We start from the raw sequence: 20659 nt of genomic DNA on the forward strand, positions 1-20659 counted from the left end.
TAAATGTTATTGTTGTTCATGTATATGCATGCATTCAAAACATAACACAAGGTTTGCTCATGCCTTGAAAAGTACTTACATTTCATTTTGACCTTTGAACAATATTTCAGTAATTTAAGTATTGCATTGACAAAAACACGAAAGGTACTTTCCTGTCATTTAAATCAAAAATCCGGCTTCAATGCGGTCATCTCCGACCGCGGAACTCTTGTTACTTGTTTAAAACACATTATTTTTCACAAATCTTCAATCGTTCCAATCGAGTAAACATTCATTTGCATATCGCCACGATCACGCATGCACAGAAACAAATATTGGTACCGGTTACGTGACGAAAACAAAATCCGCGAATCTAGGTTAGTCGCGAATTTAGGTGAGTCGACGATATTCACAGTCGAAGGACCTGCATTCAACATATTTTTATTCAAAATTCAAGTTGCCAAATGTCTGAAGGCAACCATTTTTTGAAACACAAAAGTCAAGCTGAACATCATAAATGTACAGTATTAAAATGTTAAGAAGCTACAAAGGGTAGTGACTCTGAATCTGGCAGTGTAAAATGTTCATCACTTGCTTGCTCAGAAACCTCTTCTGGGGAACACAAACTGGCATTTTGACTTGGACTACTGGGAATGTTAATGGTAGGGCTGCAACGAATCCAAAAAATTTGTTCAGATCCGAATCCAAATATGGTTTATTACACTGTTTCGGATCCGGATCCCTCAGATAAGAGAAAATGAGAATTATCTGTCTAAATTAAAGAAAGCAATGTTTTAGAAGTATAATTTGACTAAAAAACATTAAACATTTATTAACAAAAAGCATACGAATTTTCTCGTTTAACATTGTAGCAATGTCAAAATAAATCGAAACCATAACACTTATTCACTTAATAGTTTGCTCGTTAACATACACTTTTTACTGTTCATACAGTTTGATGTTTGTTTTCACAAAAATTAACATCAACATTGTATGGGTCCAGGCAAGCCCTATGAGCACTGATGAGGTCTCCTGCTGTGGGGAAGATTCTCTCACTGGGCACTGAGGTTCCTTGCATCACACGATAGCATATAAACTTAGTATATGACGAAATATGCTTTCAATACAATACATTATACAGGAACACAATTTGACAGGTCGCGAAATTACGCAAAATTTACCTGAATAACATTCCAGCCACACTGGATCCACTACCGTTGTTTTTAATACAACTTAGAAAGACAATAAGGATTGAAAACTTACTTATTGCCATTAGGTTTTGCATTTGTAATGTGTAAATCCTCCATGATTTCGAATTTGTTTTGCTTTCGGCGCTCAATGTCAAATGACACTCTTATACAATAAAAGCTGAAGGATTTCGAATGATCTGCTATTTGACTGTCACACGTTAATAAATATAGACTATTATACGTATCTTTTATCTTTTAAACAGAACCAGTCTGTATAAAAAACAATACTTGTAAAAACAGCGCTAGGTTACATACAACTATGAAAAAATTTATTCGGAACCGAAATATCCAGGGGTGGATCCGTACCCGCGAATCTGAAGTTGGATCCGATATCATCGGATATTTGGGGTACCCGTTGCAGCCCTAGTTAATGGGCGAGTCAGATTCTGGGTTAACCATAGACTGACTGGCGGTAGTATTTCCCCACAAAACATTCAGTTTGGGTGTGCCTTTCGAGTCAAATTTTTGTATTTTACCTCGATAGTACTTTGAATTATGCAACATGTTTGAGACTGGGTCCTATTTACGTAATTTTTACAAAAATTTATTTCGAACCACAGTAACATTTAAAGTGAAACCAGTCCACATTTATTTACCTCAGACCATCAATATCGATTCTCAACCAATTTACAATTTTTAAAGCATACACATGGTTATCACTTGTTGTACACATACCTGAAAATTCTGAATAATCCAGCACTTCAATATTTAAAAGCTAATTCTGACCGAAAAATGACCGTTAATGTGTCTTAAGAAATGCATAGACACAAGCGGCCGTCATTTTGTCTGAAGTGTCAAGATCGCCAAATTGCATTATGGAACACTCGATACGATGACGTTTTACGCAGAATTCCCATTGGCATGCTAGAACACGGCGCCCGCTTATTTAAAACACGGTACCTACTGGGAAACGCATTTTTCGGCTTCAATTATTTCGGTCAGAAATTGGGATTTTTTTTGGTGATCCCCTTTTGTCCGTGGCCCATCGTCAACATTTTGCCTTGTGAACACTCCAGAGGCCACATTTATTGTCTGATCTTCATGAAACTTCCATGGTCAGAACATTTGTCCCATTGATACCTCGACTGAGTTCGAAACTGAGTCATCCTGGGTCTAAAACTAGGTCAAAAAAAAGAAAAACATTGTGAACACTGTAGAAGTCGCATTAGATGTCCAATCTTCATGTAACTTTGTCTGAATGATATGTTGGTTGAGTTCAAAAATGGTTCCGGTCCATTGGAAAACATGGCCGCCAGGGGGCAGGGCAGTATTCTTTATATGGCTATAGAGAAACCTTGTGAACACTCTAGAATCACAATTTTTGCCCAATCATCATGAAAACTGGTCAAAACATTGGTTTCATTGATATCTTGGACGAGTTCGAAAATGGTCCAGATCGGTGAAAAAACATGGCCGCCAGGGGGCGGGGCAGTTTTCTCTATATGTATATAGTGAAAACATGTGAACACTCTAGAAGTCACATATTTGGCCTAATCTTCATGAAATTTGGTCAGAACATGTGTTTTCTGGATATGACTGTTGAGTTCGAAAATGGTTCGGATCGGTAAAAAAACATGGCCGCCAGGGGGGGGGTCATTTTCCTTATATTTATATAGTAAAAAAAGCTTGTGAACACTCACGAAGTCATATTTTTTTTCCTAATCATCATAATTTTTTTTCTAAACATCGATTTTATAGATATCTCGAACGAGTTCGAAAATGATCATGATGGGTTTAAAAACATGGCTGCCAGGGGGTTGGGCAGTTTTCTCTATATGTATATAGTGAAAACATGTTACCAGTCTAGAAGACACATTTTTTGCCCAATCTTCATGAAATTTGGTCAGAACATTTGTTTCCTGGATACGACAGTTGAGTTCGAAAATGGTTTGGATTGGGGAAAAAACATGGCCACGAGGGGGGGGGGGGGAATCTTTCTTCATGAAACTTGGTTAGAACATTTGTTCCATTGATATCTTGGGCTGCAAAAAACAGGTCATTTCTTTTTATCTCAGGTGAGCGACTTTGGGCCTTTCAGGCCCTCTTGTTGTATGCTTAATTTTTACAAAATGCAATTTAATTTAGAGACCCTGGAACATGCGTGTTTTGTATGTTTGGGTTTAGACAAATTTAACATTATTTTGTGTAGTATACCCAAAATGAGCAGCAAATATCAATAATTTATGCTTGTCTTTTAGCTGCAACAGTTGGTATTCCAGACTTCCTGAAACTTAACAGTCTTCTGTCAGACATTTGGTCTGACTGCTCAGAGTTTTCTGTGAAGCAAGGGCCCTGCGGTCGCAGATTTCAAAACCTGAACGCGAACCCCAAGTAAAAAAAAATTCATGCGCATGGAAAGGTGTTGTCCAGATACACATGCGTATTAAATATGAAAGCAATATCTGAAGGGACACAGTAGTTATGAGCCTTTTTCGAATCGCGGTCGCAGGAAAATATCTGACCCGGCCCCAACCCAACCCCCATAACTTTTAACCGAGAGGTCAGATCAAAATTCCAAATAGTGCACCGTTGCACATTTGCTCATAGCTACCATGTGTGTAAGTTTCATGGTTCTAGTGCTAATAGTGTAGGAGGAGATAGTGGCCAGGATGGACAGACAGACGGCGGAGATAACCACATAATCCCAACTTTTTCTCCGAAAAGCTTGGGGATAAAAAAATGTGGCAAAAAGTTGGGACCCTGTCTTATGTTCAAACAGCCTTATAAATACTGTGGAATACATATAAATGCAGTGTTGTTACTTTACCACAGATCAGATTGAGTCAAGGCAAAACACCAAGTTTTTCTAGCCACATTATACCCCTCGACTTATGGCCAAGGTAGACTTATTGCCGCGAATGAACGGGGTGTGATTTTACCACAGATCAGATTGAACAAGGGTCATTCTTTAGATTCATATTAATTTAAAAAAAATTGGGAATTAGGGGTTAAGGCTAATAATAGGGCATATTTCAGAATCAGCCAAAAAAAAATCGAAGTTTTAAACTTCTTTACATATTGCACTGTTTGCTTAAACCACATGTTACTTTAGTAGCCTTTTGGTACCCAGTGATGTAATGAGCTGTTATTTTCCAATCTTCCAATGAAAATTTTCTTTAAAAATGTGTTTAGTATTTCTTTAATTAGCGTCGGTGATGTGGTGAAGTCATTGAAGAGTATTGAAAGAACAAACTACTCTCAAGGAATTTTGGTAATTGGCAAATCAGTGAATACAGAATTTAAATGTTAACTAATAAAATGGACAAACTGTGGAAATAAATATGAAAGCAATACCAATTTTCAGATAGATAAGATAACTAACCTGGCAGGTTAAGGTTGGAAGTGTCTTTCATCATCCTTGGGGGGGGGGGGGGATCAAGAACTAAGCATCCCATGGTAATTTGTCATTCATTGGATGCTGTAAAAGTGCTAACCATATTGTGAAAGTAAATTGTTTGCTAGCAACGTTAACAGGGAATGAGAAACAAAATGGAAAAACTAAAAAAATTCACTCCTATGAATATTGTTCAAGTTGCATGGGTAGTATGTGAATGTGAAGTAAATACGTTTTAAGAAATAGATTTTGTTGTAAAGTTCAACAAAGTGTGAATTTCTATTTCTATTTTAGAAGTTTTGTTTCCTGGTTACGCATATCTCGTCTAAAATCAGTCTTATACTATATTATTTTCCTCCTCTCAGTCTCACCTTCGACCACTTTCCTGATATGTGATGTAATGTGATCTGTGAAGGTGAATGCAGAAAGTATTTTATGAGACTTTATTATGGTGACCTTCACCTGGCTTGCAATCGAAGCAAACCTTTTTCTGTCTGATGCTAGTCTGTCTTACAGCTTGATCAATATCTGGTAAGCACATTCATCTGAGATTCTTTTGCAAATGTTTCTATATTTAGTAGATCATGATTTTCTTTAAGAATGCATTATCAATTTCCAATAAGTTTAAGAGCGCTGGCAAGCTATTATATATAGCTTCATGTTGTTGGATTGCGTGGGACAGACATACAGCTGGTGTCCAGGAATTTACATGGTCGTTTGGGGTCTTGTACATTTCTGGCATATGACTAACTGCTCAGATCCATAAAATGTTCGTGATTTATTCTTAATTAGGATATGTTCTTAAATGCTTGTGTTCCAGTGAACTTGCTCTTTAAGGGAAAGAGATGCCAAGTTGTATACGTTGGTGGTAGTATGTGATTGGTTTTACAGATCTTCTCGAAGAATACAATTAATATCCATTTCCTGTGTTCCTGTGGATATGCTCATTTCCTTTTAAATATGCTGGTGAACTAGTCTGCTAGGGAAGATTTCCAGTGTACAGGCAGTGAATGTAACATAAACAAAAGTGTTGTATAAAGTTTATTCTGGTGTTAGCTGTGCTTGGTTTTACCCCTGCAAGTCTGACCACGCCTCTCTGATGAATAAATGCCCATTTCTGGAGGATCATCCGGACCTATTTCTGGCAGCAGTGGGAGTTCTGATGTTTGCATACACACTGTACTATGGGCTCTACTGTCTAGTGCTTTACCTGCTGGATACTAGAAGGGGCTGTAAGTGGGCAGGTCATGTGTTTCATTTGAGATTTGTTAGGTTGTACCATGCCTTAGGCTGAATGCATTATATATAAGGATACTGAGTGTGCCCCAGCACTCATACTTTATTAACTTACAGGGCTCACCCTGGCAGAACATTATCTACGCCAAGTTTGAACATGGACCATGCTGGGTCAAAAACGAGGTCACGGGGTCACTTAGTACATTTTAAACATTGAGCATGGTGTCCGCTGTTTTTTGTGAAGACAACATGCACAATATCCTGTGTCAATGCGGCATGTGGGGGTATTCGTCACGTCTGTGACACAGCTCTAGTTTTTATTTGTTTTTGGATAAAATGTCACATTCACAAACAACAAGTTAGCAAACTGGATTCATATGACAAGTACATGTATGCAATAAAATCTTAATAGCAATTTTTGTATGCAAATTTGTACGGAAAATTTTGAAAACAAAAGTTTTTTATAAGACTCCATCAGTTTTTGGATTGAATCTTACATGCGCAAAGAAGTAAGAAACCTGGACTCAAAGCTCAGTGAGGTGAAGAAAATATTATGCTTGATCAGCAGTTCTATTTAGACATAATTTCACACTCGCAGTGAGAAGGGCGTTATCTGATCTACCTTTTTTCTAAGCCACTCAAGCATGCAGACTAATACATTCCATTTAATATCATTTATCAACTGTGTTGGTAAAATTCTCTGGAGAACTATTGACTTCATCTAGGTGTGTCATAATTGGATAATAAGAAAATACACAAGTTGAAGTGCAAGGTTGTTTAGGTAGGTTTAAAAGAATTTTACGTTTAAGTTCTCTGAAATGAACAGTATTAATTTGGTTCCCCAATTCATAAGTATAATGTTTGTTTAGCTAAAAAACACCAACAGCAGTTTCTACCAGTGTTGAAAATCTGTACGAAGGGAGGTAATTCTAAATGTTTGTCAAGGGAGATAATATTTTATGAGTACAACTCAGCTCTGCTATTGATCTCAGTCTAGACTGGTGCACCTGATGAGTCACCCACTGTTGCCTCCAGATTACTGAAGTGCATATCCTGCTGTTTGTCTAAAATATTCTTCAGGTTTATATTGGCTTTTGTCCGCCCAGTTTCATGCAAAAAGTTTTTGTTTTGTTTCAAACTTTACTTCCAGAGTTTGAAGTTCTAATGTCCATTCAACTGATATGTTTATGTGCAGTATTTTCTGTTTTATGCAACTTTTATCAGTATTTATTTTAAAATTTTAGTCAAGCAATAAGGTATTTTCGCTATTTACTCCAATCAGTTCTGATACAAGGTACTTGTTGCGGGGTACCAATCTATCTCCAATAATTGCATTACTCACATTCCTGGGCCAGCAGCCAACAGCATCTGGGAGGATTTGTCAGTCAATATAGAAACTGGGAACTGTGTGCTAGGATAGCTTCTGTATAGGGTTATATCAAATCTGGAAAAAAGGTATTTCAAGGCTTGTATTTGTTGAAACTTTTATTGTAAGTATCCTAGTTTTCTGTATAAAAGCACAGTCTAATGAGGGTGGTGTCTATATGTAGTTTGTTATTAGTTCTTTATGGAGAATTAATGTTCAATTTACCTCCTGATGCCAGCAGCTTTGGAAGCTGGTAGCCATCTTGAATAGTATTATCACTGCCAGGACATAGAAGTGAGATTGAAATGGTGTGGATCTCTGGTTAGCTCTTAAAGCAACTGAATGAATTTTAGGTGCTAAATATATTTGCATAAATGCGTAATTAATTCTGGTCTCAGTACAGGATACAATATTACAACAATAAACTCTCCTGCATATAAATTACCGGTATAAGTGGTTTTAAGACGAAATAATTACTATCAGCCTAAGTAATCAACATTGTCTCCTACTGGTTAAAATGAGAATTGACAAGTATACACCAGATTATGTGACCAACTTTACAATAATGGTATGCATTATTATGCTTGTTATATGTTAAATGTGGAATTATACAGATTTTGTTCGGTTTATTTAGAGGTTAGATACATCTTGCTACTGTCTGTGCATAATTAGGATACCTAATTACACTTTGCCTTAATTAGATGATAAATGTCTTTACTACAAAAACGTCTGTAGGGACAGATATATTAACTACAATTTTGTGATGTTCATTTGGTTCCATTCAATTAAACATGCTTTGAATTTGTCATTTACAGCAATTGTATTCATAAGTTATTGATTGTACAACCAGCTTGGTACATTTGACTCATCTTAATTTCAGACTTAGACTCAAGAATAGGATCCAAATGGCTTACCGTTTTGCTACAAACCTTGCCTTTTCATTTGTAGCTTAGAGAAATCTTAAGTGAACCCATTGACATTTGAGTACATGTATTTGTTTACATTGTAAGTTTCAGACATGAGTAGGTCTCTGGGAAAACCGGGATTAATACATGTGCATAAAGTATATTTCCAGATAAGCATGTGCAGTCTGCAAAGGCTAAGGCAATAGAAAATGAATTCCTAGATTCTCATTCCTGCCCGCCCATAGAAAATCGTCCCGCCCGAACGTTTTTTATTTTGAAAAAAAAAATCCGTAAAAAATAGAGCCGCAAAATACTGAGGACGAAATGGCTGAATGAGTACGAAAATTGCGAAGTGCAAATCGGCAACTCAATGTCTCCGAGACGATTATTGATTTTTAACGGCGCACGTCTGAAATTTAAGTGATCGAGCGAAAACAACAACAAAATGTTTATTTTGAGGTGTAGAAACGGCGTTAAAACCGTAAAAGATTGGTAAGGGTGTCAAAATGTGCAGAAACTTTTACTCTTGCGGACCTGTACGATGAGTTCATGTGTGGTTCGTATGATCAAGCCCCATTGTTGAAAGTTGACCACCCAAAATCGTCTGTGCCCTAGTCGGTCGAAATAAATAAGAATTGACACAGGTGTCACCCGATGTTACAGTTAGTCAAGCTGTCGGCTTTCTAGGAAATTTTATTTACTTTAGTATTGGAGACCACCCTGAAACTTCCCATAAATCTCCATGCATACCATGTCTTAATCAATAATATCTAGTCATACTGAAAAAATAAGGTAAAGGGTTTTGTTACAGATTTGTATTTTCTTTAAAACTTCGTGTAGTCAATGTTTTATTGAATGTCAGAATATGTTTAACATGATATTAAAAGGGTGAAATAAAACACAATAGTCAAATTTTGATAATGTATTTCTTTTATTCTATATAATTTTACATACATACATATAGGCATTATGCATATAAACTAACAAATTTGTGAACATTTCATTACTTAATATATAGGTCCAACATATAAAATAAAAAGTAAAAATAAAACCCACCCACCTGCCCCAATTTTCCCCAATATTTGTATGAGAATCTAGTTATTTATTTTCTATGGCCTAATCAGGGTCGACACTAAATGTATAGGCTGGATTTCTGTTTAGAAGAGACTTCCTTCAAACAAATTACTGCATGAAAGCTGAAAGTGGCGCCCTGATTAGCTTTCTGGGTTGGCACCTGCTAATCTTGGATGACACTTAACCCTTTCAGTGCGGGAACTGAATTTTGAAGGCCTTTGCAAACAGTTTGGATCCAGATGAGACGCCACAGAACGTGGCGTCTCATCAGGATCCAAACTGTTTGTTATTCTGATAATATTCTTTGAAAAAAATCGAAGAAAATGCTAATTTTAGAAATTCAGCGGACGACATTTTAGCAGACGACAAATTTCCCAGCATGCAAAGGCTTAACTCACATGCATGAAGCCTGGTGTTCCCAGAGACTGACTCATACATGTACGTGTGTGAAAATAGATCCAGGACAATGTTTACAGTCTCAGTGCTTTATACAAGGTTGGCTAGTGACATTTTGTTGCTAATATAGGTTAGACACTGTAAGTTATTGCTGGTGTTTTTGGGGCCAAACTTGTTTTATTGTTGAGCACCAGTTACATTATTTCAAAATGAAACATGTGAACTTTTACAGCAATCACAAACTTGGGAAAAACACATTTCAATGTTTTTGTTGTGATCATAATTTGAGAAAAAATAACAGTAATGTATTAGGATGGTATAACCTCTGACTGTGTTCATGACTTCTGCTTTATCTGATGTACATGTAACTGATTACTCATCTCATGGCTAATTGTTTCCATGTGAAGTGGTATGCTGTGGAATATCCATCTATCTGGTAATCATCTTTTCTGTGTGTAAGATAACCTTTCACCAGATGGGAATATTTTGACATCTTTATGCCCTGGGGAAATAAACATAATGAAAGTAGACTATGTAACCCTATTGATCTGATAGAATAATCCTTATTGAATGAAGTGTGTTTGTATACTACAGTATATATTTTCTATAGGTAAAGCTATAGTTGAGAAACATATTTGGAAAATAAAATAAAGATATAATTTACTGTTTTGACTGGATAAAAAGGTTTGTTAGTTAGCATTCTTTATTTTTATTAATTGAGGATAATAATGTGGTTTTATTTATTTGCATTGAGATGACAGTTTTTGTCAAATTTGTTGATTGGTTAAATCAGCCTTATGGATTTGATCATAAATAATAAATTCATGGATTTCTAAGTTTTGCAAAAAACTTGTTATTACATTTTCTATGTGATTTGGTCGATTCTTACACACCTAATGCTCACTTTACATACACTAAAACAATCTATATCTTATCGACAGTTTCCAATTCGTATCCTTTAAATATTGCGATACGGTGGTCTCAAAAGCCTACTGAAAGATCCAATTAGCGGAATAATCCGTAGGTTCAAAACACCAGTGTTTCTACAGACAGTCCAATTAGTGGTACCTATCTTGTCTTGTGCAATGGTAATAAGAACAGTGGTGTTTTTTTTTATGGCAATTTGACATTACACCAATTTAGAGCATAATTAGAAAGAGGCAACAAAGCGCAAATTTATTCTGTCAGTTTAAATGACTAGCACAGTTAAGCAAAATGAAAATTTTCTGAAAAACTATCATAGATTCAAGAAAGAATGTATGTATTACAGTGCTCCAGCTAGGATTTGAAAAGGGCAGGGGGGCTTTTTTGTTAAAAGGGCACTTTCGACGCGCAGTATATTGTCAAATGGGCACTTTCGACGCGCAGTATTTTGTGAAAAGGGCACGTTCGAGCGCGCGGGTGTTTCTAGAATGCTTCCTATTGCATGTTAATTTATATGTTATAAATAATTGTATTATTTCCATTATTATTAAACCATTCAAATATAATGTCTACAATGAGGATTAAAATAATTACAATGAAATAAGAGATTTATGAATTATCATATGTAAAAAAAAAAAAAAAAAAAAAATTTTTTTTTTTTTAGAGGGGGGGGGCAGGGCGGAGGTTCGGGAGGGCAGGGCGCGGCGCCCTTCGATTTAGGCCTAGCTGGAGCACTGGTATTATATAAGCAAAATCAAAATAACATTTTTGACTAAGAAAAATGTTTATCTGTTTGTTTATGGATAATCACCAATCACAATTGGAAAAATTAAACGTTGTTTGTAGTTCCAGTGAGTCATCGAAATTGTATTGGTCTTTTTCTCAACGAATGCAAGTCTAATCACTAACACTTCAATGTTGTGTGTGTGTTTCAGTGAGTGTTCACCATGACCGAGGTTCAGCCTCGAGAGATCAAGATCCTCGAGACTGCTGAGGACATTCAGCAGCGCAGAGAGGAGGTGCTTGGTAGATACTCGGCCTTCAAACAGGCCATCGCTGACAGACGCAACAAACTTGAAGACTCCAGACGGTGAGCAGGGCTTTCAAAATTCTCTTAACAGTACAGATATGTACCTTGCTTTTGTAAAGTTCTCATAATTTTTGAGTATTTAATGTGTTTTGTTTTTATGAGGAAAAATTGTAGCCAAGTAAGATTTTCTTTACTTTTAAAATTAGTAAATTTGAAGCTGTTGCTAATTTGTCAAATGGCCGTGTAAGCCTGAGGCAGCACTTTTTAGATACTTTGTTTTATGCTTATTGACAAGGTGCATTGTGCCAGCTGAGGCAAATGATATAAGTTCAGTATTTTGAGGTTTTGCTTTAAAAAAAATGATTATTAAATGTATCTTGATTCAGGGATGATTATTTAGAGGAGTTTACTGCTATGTGGAAAGTGATTATGTACTCTTGTTTCTTTTCTGTGTTACCATTTACCAGTAGTTTGGCTGTGTGTTCTACAAGTATGTATTTGTCCTACTACTCTTGTGTGTGATGAACCAGTATTCTGTGTTACCATTTACCAGTAGTTTGGCTGTGTGTTCTACAAGTATGTTTTTGTCTTACTACTCTCGTGTGTGATGAACCAGTATTCATCTGTCGTGGAGTGTCCCATATGCTGTATTTATCTTTTTGTTTAAGTTACACATATGCTCTGTGTATGTTTAAGTTACACGTATGCTCTGTGTTTGAGTTAATCATATTTCTGTTCTGTGTTTCAGGTACCAGTATTTCAAGCGCGATGCAGATGAGCTGGAGAGCTGGATTCTGGAGAAATTGCAGACAGCCTCAGATGAGAGCTACAAAGACCCAACTAACCTGCAGGTCAGTTAAGAGTTGCTTTCTTTGGGCACAGAGTTGACATTCTTGGGGTAATCCAGATTGTGCCATTGTTATAAGCTATTGAAAGGCAACTTCTAAATTAATGGTTGCGAACACGTAATTATTAGTTCATTCATCAATAATGTGACTCAGCATACAGATAAGTTGTCTGTGAATTTGTTCAAGCTCTTGAAAAGCAGATTTATACATAATCACATTTCAATAAATAGTGCAATATTTTATCCCTATAAACCAGGTTTAAACCTAATTTAAAAACAGAACAGAAACTGCTGGTATTAAAAAAGTACTGAGTGAATGCAGTGAAAAATACAAACGTTATCATCATCGCTTGTGCTGCGTTCTTGGAAAACTGGACTTAATTGATATTTAATTAAGTGTCATCCCATATAAGCCTTGCACAGGCTAATCAGGGACGTAACTTTCTGCTTTTATGGATATTTTTGTTTCATGGAGATGTCTTTTAATTGACAATCCAGTGTTGGCGGAAAGTGTTGTCCCTAATTAGCCTGTGCAGACTTCACAGGCTCATCTGGGAGGACAATCCAAATGCATTAAGCCCTGTTTTCCCAGAACAAGGCTCATTTGGTAGGCCTTGTTTGTTGCCAGTCTTACAAGCCGAGTCTCTAACAATTCACAGGCAAAGATCCAGAAGCACCAGGCTTTCGAGGCAGAGGTGGCCGCCCACGCTAACGCAATCGTTACCCTTGACAACATTGGAACGGAGATGATAGACCAGGGACACTTTGCTTCTGAAACCATCAAGGTAGCATGGTCTTCTATCACTTGACAAATTTGTGTGTGACTTGTTTGGACAAGTGTTTTACAGTTTGTGTTAAGAACATAAGGGTCATTGATACCACTGCTAGAAAAAAACAGCAAAATAGTTTAGAAGGCAGTTGTGGCTCCCTTGTAGCAGTGCCATTTACGTGTAGAAAAAGGAAAACATAAATAAATGTTTATATTGCAAATTACCCAATGATATTAACCCTTTCAGTGCGGGAACCGAATTTTAAAGGCCTTTGCAAACAGTTTGGATCCAGATGAGACGCCACAGAACGTGGCGTCTCATCAGGATCCAAACTGTTTGCTATTCTGATAGCATTCTTTGAAAAAAAATGAAGAAAATGCTAATTTTATAAATTCAGCAGACGACATTTTAGCAGACGACAAATTTCCCAGCATGCAAAGGGTTAAAATATATTTTAAAAAACATGTTGAATAAAATAATTGTCATAAGAAAAAGCTTGTAAACACTGCTAAGGTCACATAAGCCAAATCTTCTTGAAACTTACTCAAAACATGTTATTGTCATCTTTGTTTAGCAACCTAGGGCTTTATTGCCGGACTCTTAGTTTACCAATATTTGAGCTCTGCTCTAGGAACAACGAAATTAGTGCACGTGTGTTAAGTATCGTCCCAGATTAGTCTGTGCAGTCTGCACAGGCTAATCAGGGATGACAATTTCCGCCTTTATTGAATTTTTCTTTTAAAGGAAGTCTTTTTATGCTCTCCGAAAATATTTTCGGTGGAGCATATAGTTGCCAGTTTGTAGTTCCGTGTTCCTTCCTTCGTCACACTTTTGCTGCCGTTTCTCATAGCGCCTTCAATACTTTACTAATCGCTTTCATATTTGGCACGTAGGTACCTTGCATGGACCTCTACCTTTTAATGAGGTTTGAGGTTACTGGGGTCAAGGTCACCGAGGCTAATAATAGACTTCCTTCCTTCACACTTTTGCCACCGTTTCTCATAGCGCCTTCAATACTTTACCAATCGCTTTCATATTTGGCACGTAGGTACCTTGCAGGGACCTCTACCTTTTGATGAGGTTTGAGGTCACTGGGGTCAAGGTCACCAAGGCTAATAATAGACTTCCTTTCATGTTTGTTGTATGTTTACCTAGGAGAGACTTGATGAGCTGCACAGACTCTGGGAGCTGCTGCTCTCCAATTAGCCCAGTTTTCATGTATGTTGTATGTTTACCTAGGAGAGACTTGATGAGCTGCACAGACTCTGGGAGCTGCTGCTCTCCAATTAGCCCAGTTTTCATGTATGTTGTATGTTTACCTAGGAGAGACTTGATGAGCTGCACAGACTCTGGGAGCTGCTGCTCTCCAATTAGCCCAGTTTTCATGTATGTTGTATGTTTACCTAGGAGAGACTTGATGAGCTGCACAGACCCTGGGAGCTGCTGCTCTCCAATTAGCCCAGTTTTCATGTATGTTGTATGTTTACCTAGGAGAGACTTGATGAGCTGCACAGACCCTGGGAGCTGCTGCTCTCCAATTAGCCCAGTTTTCATGTATGCTATATGTTTACCCAGGAGAGACTTGATGAGCTGCACAGACCCTGGGAGCTGCTGCTCTCCAATTAGCCCAGTTTTCATGTATGTTGTATGTTTACCCAGGAGAGACTTGATGAGCTGCACAGACCCTGGGAGCTGCTGCTCTCCAATTAGCCCAGTTTTCATGTATGCTATATGTTTACCCAGGAGAGACTTGACGAGCTGCACAGACTCTGGGAGCTGCTGCTCTCCAAGCTCAAGGACAAGGGACTCAAGCTGCAGCAGGCTCTCAAGCTGGTACAGTTCATGAGGGAGTGCAACGAGGTCATGTTCTGGATACACGACAAGGTATGAATATTTTTGTGGAGAAAAAAACTTGCATAAGATTAAATTATGGAAGAATTTACAAAGAATAGCCCATTTCACTCCGAGTAGTCACGAATATTTACGATTTCAGCCGATAAGACTCCGAACAGGTAACTGGCTGACCAATGAAATGCTGGAGTAAATGTACAATTAATCTATTAATAGTAGCAATATTTGTAAATTCAAGGCGGATATTTTACTGATAAAGAGAGAATACACCGAAGAAAATGCCGCACGTGAGCCTTGTGAAAAGTTGTAAGAATATGGGAGGTGGTGAAAACGATGTTAATAGAGAATATTATTTGAATTTCGGATAAAGATCAAGTTTATCATGCGAGACTTAGAACTGATGTACCAACGCGAGGCTTGATAAGTGTTTAATAACATGGTTCGAGCCAAGCATGATAAACTTGATCTTTATCCAAAACTCACATAATATTCTATTTATCCTATTATTTCCTCCTTATTTCCAGTAATAATTATCAAATATCGCATTTTGGGACAATTTTGAGTTTCCGTAGTTGACAAAAACTGATTCTCCAATTTTTGGGAAACCCCAATTCTGATTAAAAAAAGCGATAGTAGAAACCGCATGTTTATACGATCGTTGTAAACAGCTCGTATGAAACTTCTCTGATTGAACGAAAGTCCGAATGTCTGTTGAGAAAGTAACTAATTATTGATGTTGTATTAAATTTTTAAGTGATTGTGGCAAACTACCGATTGAAAAGGCATTTTTTATTTCAACAAAGGAAACTGTTGAAGCAGACGCCATGCTGATTTACTGTAAACATAATACTCCAGAATTTGATTGGTTAGCGTGGTCAGCTGATAGATAGTAGACTTCCGAGTTTCTGCGAATATTGCCGATCTCCTGGTGAAATGGGCTATTCAACTGTTCTGTAAAATAGAAGTGCTCATGGCTACATTTCACTATGTTTCAGGAAGCATGTGTGACCTATAGTCTCATGGCTACATTGCACTATGTTTAAGGATGCATTTGTGATCTATAGTCTCATGGCTACACTGCACTATGTTTCAGGCAGCATTTGTAACCTATAGTCTCATGGCTACACTAAACTATGTTTCAGGAAGCGTTTGTGACCTCAGAGGAATTTGGTCAGGACCTGGAACATGTGGAAGTGCTGCAGAAGAAGTTTGATGAGTTCCAAAAAGATCTGCAGAACCATGAAGATAAGGTAGGGACTCTACATGATCTTCACTTTGGAAAAATGGGGCTTAATGCATGTGTGTGAAGTGTTGTCCCTGATTAGCCTGTGCAGTCTACACAGGCTTATCAGGGACAACATTTTCCACCTGATCTGGATGTTTGCTAAGAAGAGCCATCCTTTTAACAAAAAAATACCATAAAGGCATAAAGTTTCATCCCTGATTGGCTTGTGCAGACTGCACAGGCTAACTTGGGACGACACTTTACATACATATATTAAATGCAGGTTTTGCAGGACACTGCTCATATGTTATTTTATGGTAAGGAATGAGCAAATTGAGAATCTTTTTTGATTGGATAATTGAGATGATAATCACAAAATTGACCGGTAGATCTATCTGAGTTTTTGTTTTTCGGGTTGTTATAAAATGTATTCACTTCCAATATGTAAACACATCACTTTAGTGAATTAAAAAGCTATTAGTTTAATGTGTGTTTATTGTTAAAGTTTATTCTAAATCAACAAAAGCAGCAGACTGTAAAAGTTTTATGTGTAAACATTCAGAGAAATAAGTACTTACGAAAGTACCTAAAACAGTTTGTGTCTTCTAGGCTTTATTAGGCTACAATCCTCCATGTTCCTGTAGGCTACACACCACCATGACCCAATAGGCTTCATACCACCATGTTTAAATATGCTTAATACAACCATGTCTCAGTAGTAGTCTACACACCACCATGTTTCATTGGACTTCTTACCATCATATTTCTGCAGTCTACAAACCACCAAGTTTCAATAGGCTTAATACCACTATGTTTTAGTTGTAGACTACACACAAGCCCATTTCAGTAGACTACAAACCACCATGACTCAGTGGGCTTAATTCCACCATGTTTCACTAGAAGGCTACACACAAACCATTTTTCACTAGTAGGCTACACACAACCATGTTTCAGGTGACGGAGGTGAACACGCTGTCCCAGCAGCTGCTGGAGGACGGCCACCCAGACGAGGACACGATCAACCAGAAACGTGACGAGGTTAACGAGGCCTGGGCCCGCCTCAAACAGCTCTCACTGCTCAGACAGGAGAGGCTCTTCGGGGCTCACGAGATACAGAGGTTCAACAGGTGAGACACTTTGCAGAGTTTATGATAGTTATAATAATAAGAGATGCGCTTTGGAAAACAGGGCTTAATGCATGTGTGTAGTGTCATCCCGGTATGCACAGGCTATTCAGGGACGACACTTTTTACCTGAAGTGGATTTTTGTTTGGAAGAAAAACCAAAAACTTTATAAGAAAATGCTTGAAAAGCGAATAGTTTAGTCTTCGATTAGCTTTTGAGGACTTCACAGGCCAATCTGGGACAACACTTGATGCTTATTTTGTTACTGTTGTTACTCTTGATACTTGTTTTTCTAAAATAATGGTGTAATCCATCCCTATATTCAATCAGGGCTGTCAAAGTTCAGGATTATTCCTGAAATCAGGATTTTGGCCCTGAAGGACCAAATTTTATATTAATATAAATCAGAGGATTTTTTCTGGAATTTTAAGATTATTATCACAAAATGTCAACTTAAACACAATTTATTTTACTTTAACATAATGTTTACAAAGTTATAACCAAAAGTTAACAAAGGTACATGAATTATTAACCCTTTTTTTTGCTCTGGTCCCCAAACGATAAGCTCATTTTCAGGATTTTAGATTTTGGCCAATTGACACCCCTGATTCATGCCCCATATGTTACAGAGATGCTGACGAGACGATTGCCTGGATCATGGAGAAGGACGCCATCTTGTCTACAGACGACTACGGGAGAGACCTCGCCAGTGTGCAGGCATTGAGGCGTAAACATGAGGGAGTTGAGAGGGACCTGGCGGCTCTCAATGAGAAGGTAACCATGCCAATTGGAGCCTTGTTACTTTGTTACCCTTTAGTTAAATGCTATTTTTTCTGTAATTAATGTTTTAAACATCCAGGTCATATCAAATTGTTTGTTTGGTGAAAAGATTATTTGAATGTATTGTATAACAAACGATAATAAAGGTCATGATGAACTCACATCAGACACATTAGAAAATAATCATGATTTAAGTTTGTAAAATTGTTCTGTTATGCCCGAGGCTGGTGTAACCAATCCCCCCTGGTTTCTGTTCCGCAGGTTTCCCAGCTGGGTGCGGAGTCCAAGCGTCTCCAGGACATCCACCCGGACCACGAGGACGCCATCAATGCCAAGCAGACAGAGATAGAGGACAACTGGATGCAACTCAAGGAGAAGGTTAAACATATATGAAAAGTTCAGACTTTTATACGAGTCGTGCTCTGGAATAATTGGGATTGATGCATGTGTGTTAAGTGTCGTAAAAAAAATTATGTACATAATTCGTTCATGTGTGAAATGAGAAACAATGCAGTTTAAATGTCAATAAAATAAACCTGAGTTATACATTATAGCAGTGTTCTCCAGAAAAAAATGAGCAGCTAGTTATATTATTAAAGTAGCCGGTGACTAAGCAATAAACCATTTTTTTTTTTAGCTATTTATATTTTGGGAAAAAGTAGCCAGCGTCTAGATTCAATGTAACCGGTGAAAATGTCGGCTGCAAGTTTTTTGGAGAACACTGATTATAGGGACTGGGATTAGGACAAACATTACAGACACTTGTTCTATCGGACGAGCGTCTTGAAATATTGTTTTTGTGTCCCATCCACCCCCAATCTATGCTGCTGTAAATGCCAAACAGTGGCAAAATGTATGTTATGTAGGGTGAAAATGGCTGTATGCAACAGCATAAAACCAGAACAGCCTTGAAAGAACTGTTTGTTTTATGCTGTTTGCTGCTTATCAGTATATTAGGGTTTGAAATTAAGCCTTTTAAACTTGAATCTAGTAAGATATGTCTTAAAATGAATTAGATATTATAATGAACTACTATTGCGTCAATATTGGTTATATGAGTGTTGAATGTTTAACAGAATCTCAATGTATGTTCTGTAGGGTGCGGAGAGGAAGGCGCGCCTGGACGACTCGTACAACCTGCACCGGTTCCTGGCAGACTTTCGTGACCTCGTTTCCTGGATACATGACATGAAGGCCATCATCTCTGCAGACGACCTCGCCAAGGACGTGGCGGGGGCTGAGGCCCTGCTGGAGAGGCACCAGGAACACAAGGCAAGACAATATATCTGAGTGTCCTTACAGTATCATATACATATGGTGTATTGTGAAATCTTTATGTTTGTCTGCATTCAATTTTGTGCTTTAATAAAATGTGTTCGGTTGACAAGTAAATTAGTTGATGTCTGATTTTGGAGAAAAAGGAATTTGTAATGGTCATTTTCTGATAGGATTTTGATAAATTTGTCCTTCATTTTGATATTTTTTAAAAACCTTACAATACATGTACGACATCTTATGAAGACATGTCACATGTAACATAGTGTCCCTTACTCAAAGTTCAAGGTGTGAAGATGTATTACAGGGTGAGATAGATGCCCGAGAAGACAGCTACAAGTCAACCATGGAGGCAGGCAAGAGACTGGTGGAGACCAACCACTACGCAGCAGAAGAGGTCAAGGAAAAGGTACGCCTTTGATGAAGCATAATGTATATATATCTGGGCCGTGCTCTGTGAAAAAGGCATTTAATGCATTTGCGTTTAAGTGTCGTCCCAGATTAGCCTGTGTAGTCCGACAGTTTCCGACTAAACTAGATTTTTGCTAAGAAGAGACTTTCTGTAAACAGAAAATATCACTAAAGCGGGAAGTGTCATCCCTGATTAGCCAGTGCGGATTGCACAGGCTAATCTGGGATAACACTTTATGCACATGCATTAAACCCCCTTTTCACAGAGCACAGCCCAAATATACATCTATGTTTGATAATATAACAACACTAAATTTGCACATATTTATCATATTGCCTTTGCAACTATAATAACACGATATAAGTTATAAAATAGGTGGACATAATTGTTGTTGTTCTTTGTCAGTATGGTAGAAAACAATTTATTGGATGATATTCAGGATTTTTAAAACAAAATACCATTACTTCATTGCCTAATATCATCTCTTCAATCGTAGATATTTCAGACACAAGTACTAGCACATGCCTTAGTGAAATCATTGTGTCCTATTCTAATGATGAGCATAATCACACAGGAAACCAACATAATATCCTAAAATATACACAAAATGAAACTTCAGCTGCACCAGCAGGAGAGAAACCTTTTGTATAGAAGATTGTCCTTTACTTATTGCCTGCAACAAATTGCCAAACAGTCTGACTTAGCACAAAAACAAAAAATGAAAGGACACAACAAATTACATTTGCAATGACCAAAAGAAAAAAGTAAAGAATACAACACATATGTAATATGATAGGGTGGTGCGGTGGTCGAGTGGTAACACACTGGTCTACCATTCCAGAGGTCCCTGGTTCAATTCCTGGCCAGGGCACTGGACATT

The 20659-nt window shown here is 37.5% G+C and overlaps 1 protein-coding gene across 8 annotated transcripts in view; it reads left to right on the plus strand.

The window, feature by feature from the left end:
- Nucleotides 1-20659, plus strand: part of LOC127864056 (spectrin alpha chain-like) — an 81276-nt gene that overhangs the window by 9550 nt on the left and 51067 nt on the right. For 5 of the 8 annotated variants that reach the window (XM_052403738.1, XM_052403741.1, XM_052403742.1 and 2 more), the window contains exons 1-11: nucleotides 7112-7254; nucleotides 11400-11554; nucleotides 12243-12345; nucleotides 13001-13126; nucleotides 14855-14995; nucleotides 16105-16212; nucleotides 17142-17314; nucleotides 17942-18086; nucleotides 18354-18470; nucleotides 19191-19364; nucleotides 19675-19776. In XM_052403738.1, coding sequence (XP_052259698.1) covers nucleotides 11412-11554; nucleotides 12243-12345; nucleotides 13001-13126; nucleotides 14855-14995; nucleotides 16105-16212; nucleotides 17142-17314; nucleotides 17942-18086; nucleotides 18354-18470; nucleotides 19191-19364; nucleotides 19675-19776 — 1332 coding nt within the window. In that variant the 5' untranslated portion in view covers nucleotides 7112-7254; nucleotides 11400-11411. Of the gene's footprint in view, nucleotides 1-7111; nucleotides 7255-11399; nucleotides 11555-12242; nucleotides 12346-13000; nucleotides 13127-14854; nucleotides 14996-16104; nucleotides 16213-17141; nucleotides 17315-17941; nucleotides 18087-18353; nucleotides 18471-19190; nucleotides 19365-19674; nucleotides 19777-20659 lie in introns of those variants that run through there. The other 3 variants (XM_052403743.1, XM_052403745.1, XM_052403739.1) reach the window with 2 other exon arrangements.

The sequence above is a fragment of the Dreissena polymorpha genome, unplaced genomic scaffold, assembly GCF_020536995.1.
Source record: "Dreissena polymorpha isolate Duluth1 unplaced genomic scaffold, UMN_Dpol_1.0 chrUn092, whole genome shotgun sequence".
Taxonomy (NCBI): Eukaryota; Metazoa; Mollusca; class Bivalvia; order Myida; family Dreissenidae; genus Dreissena; species Dreissena polymorpha.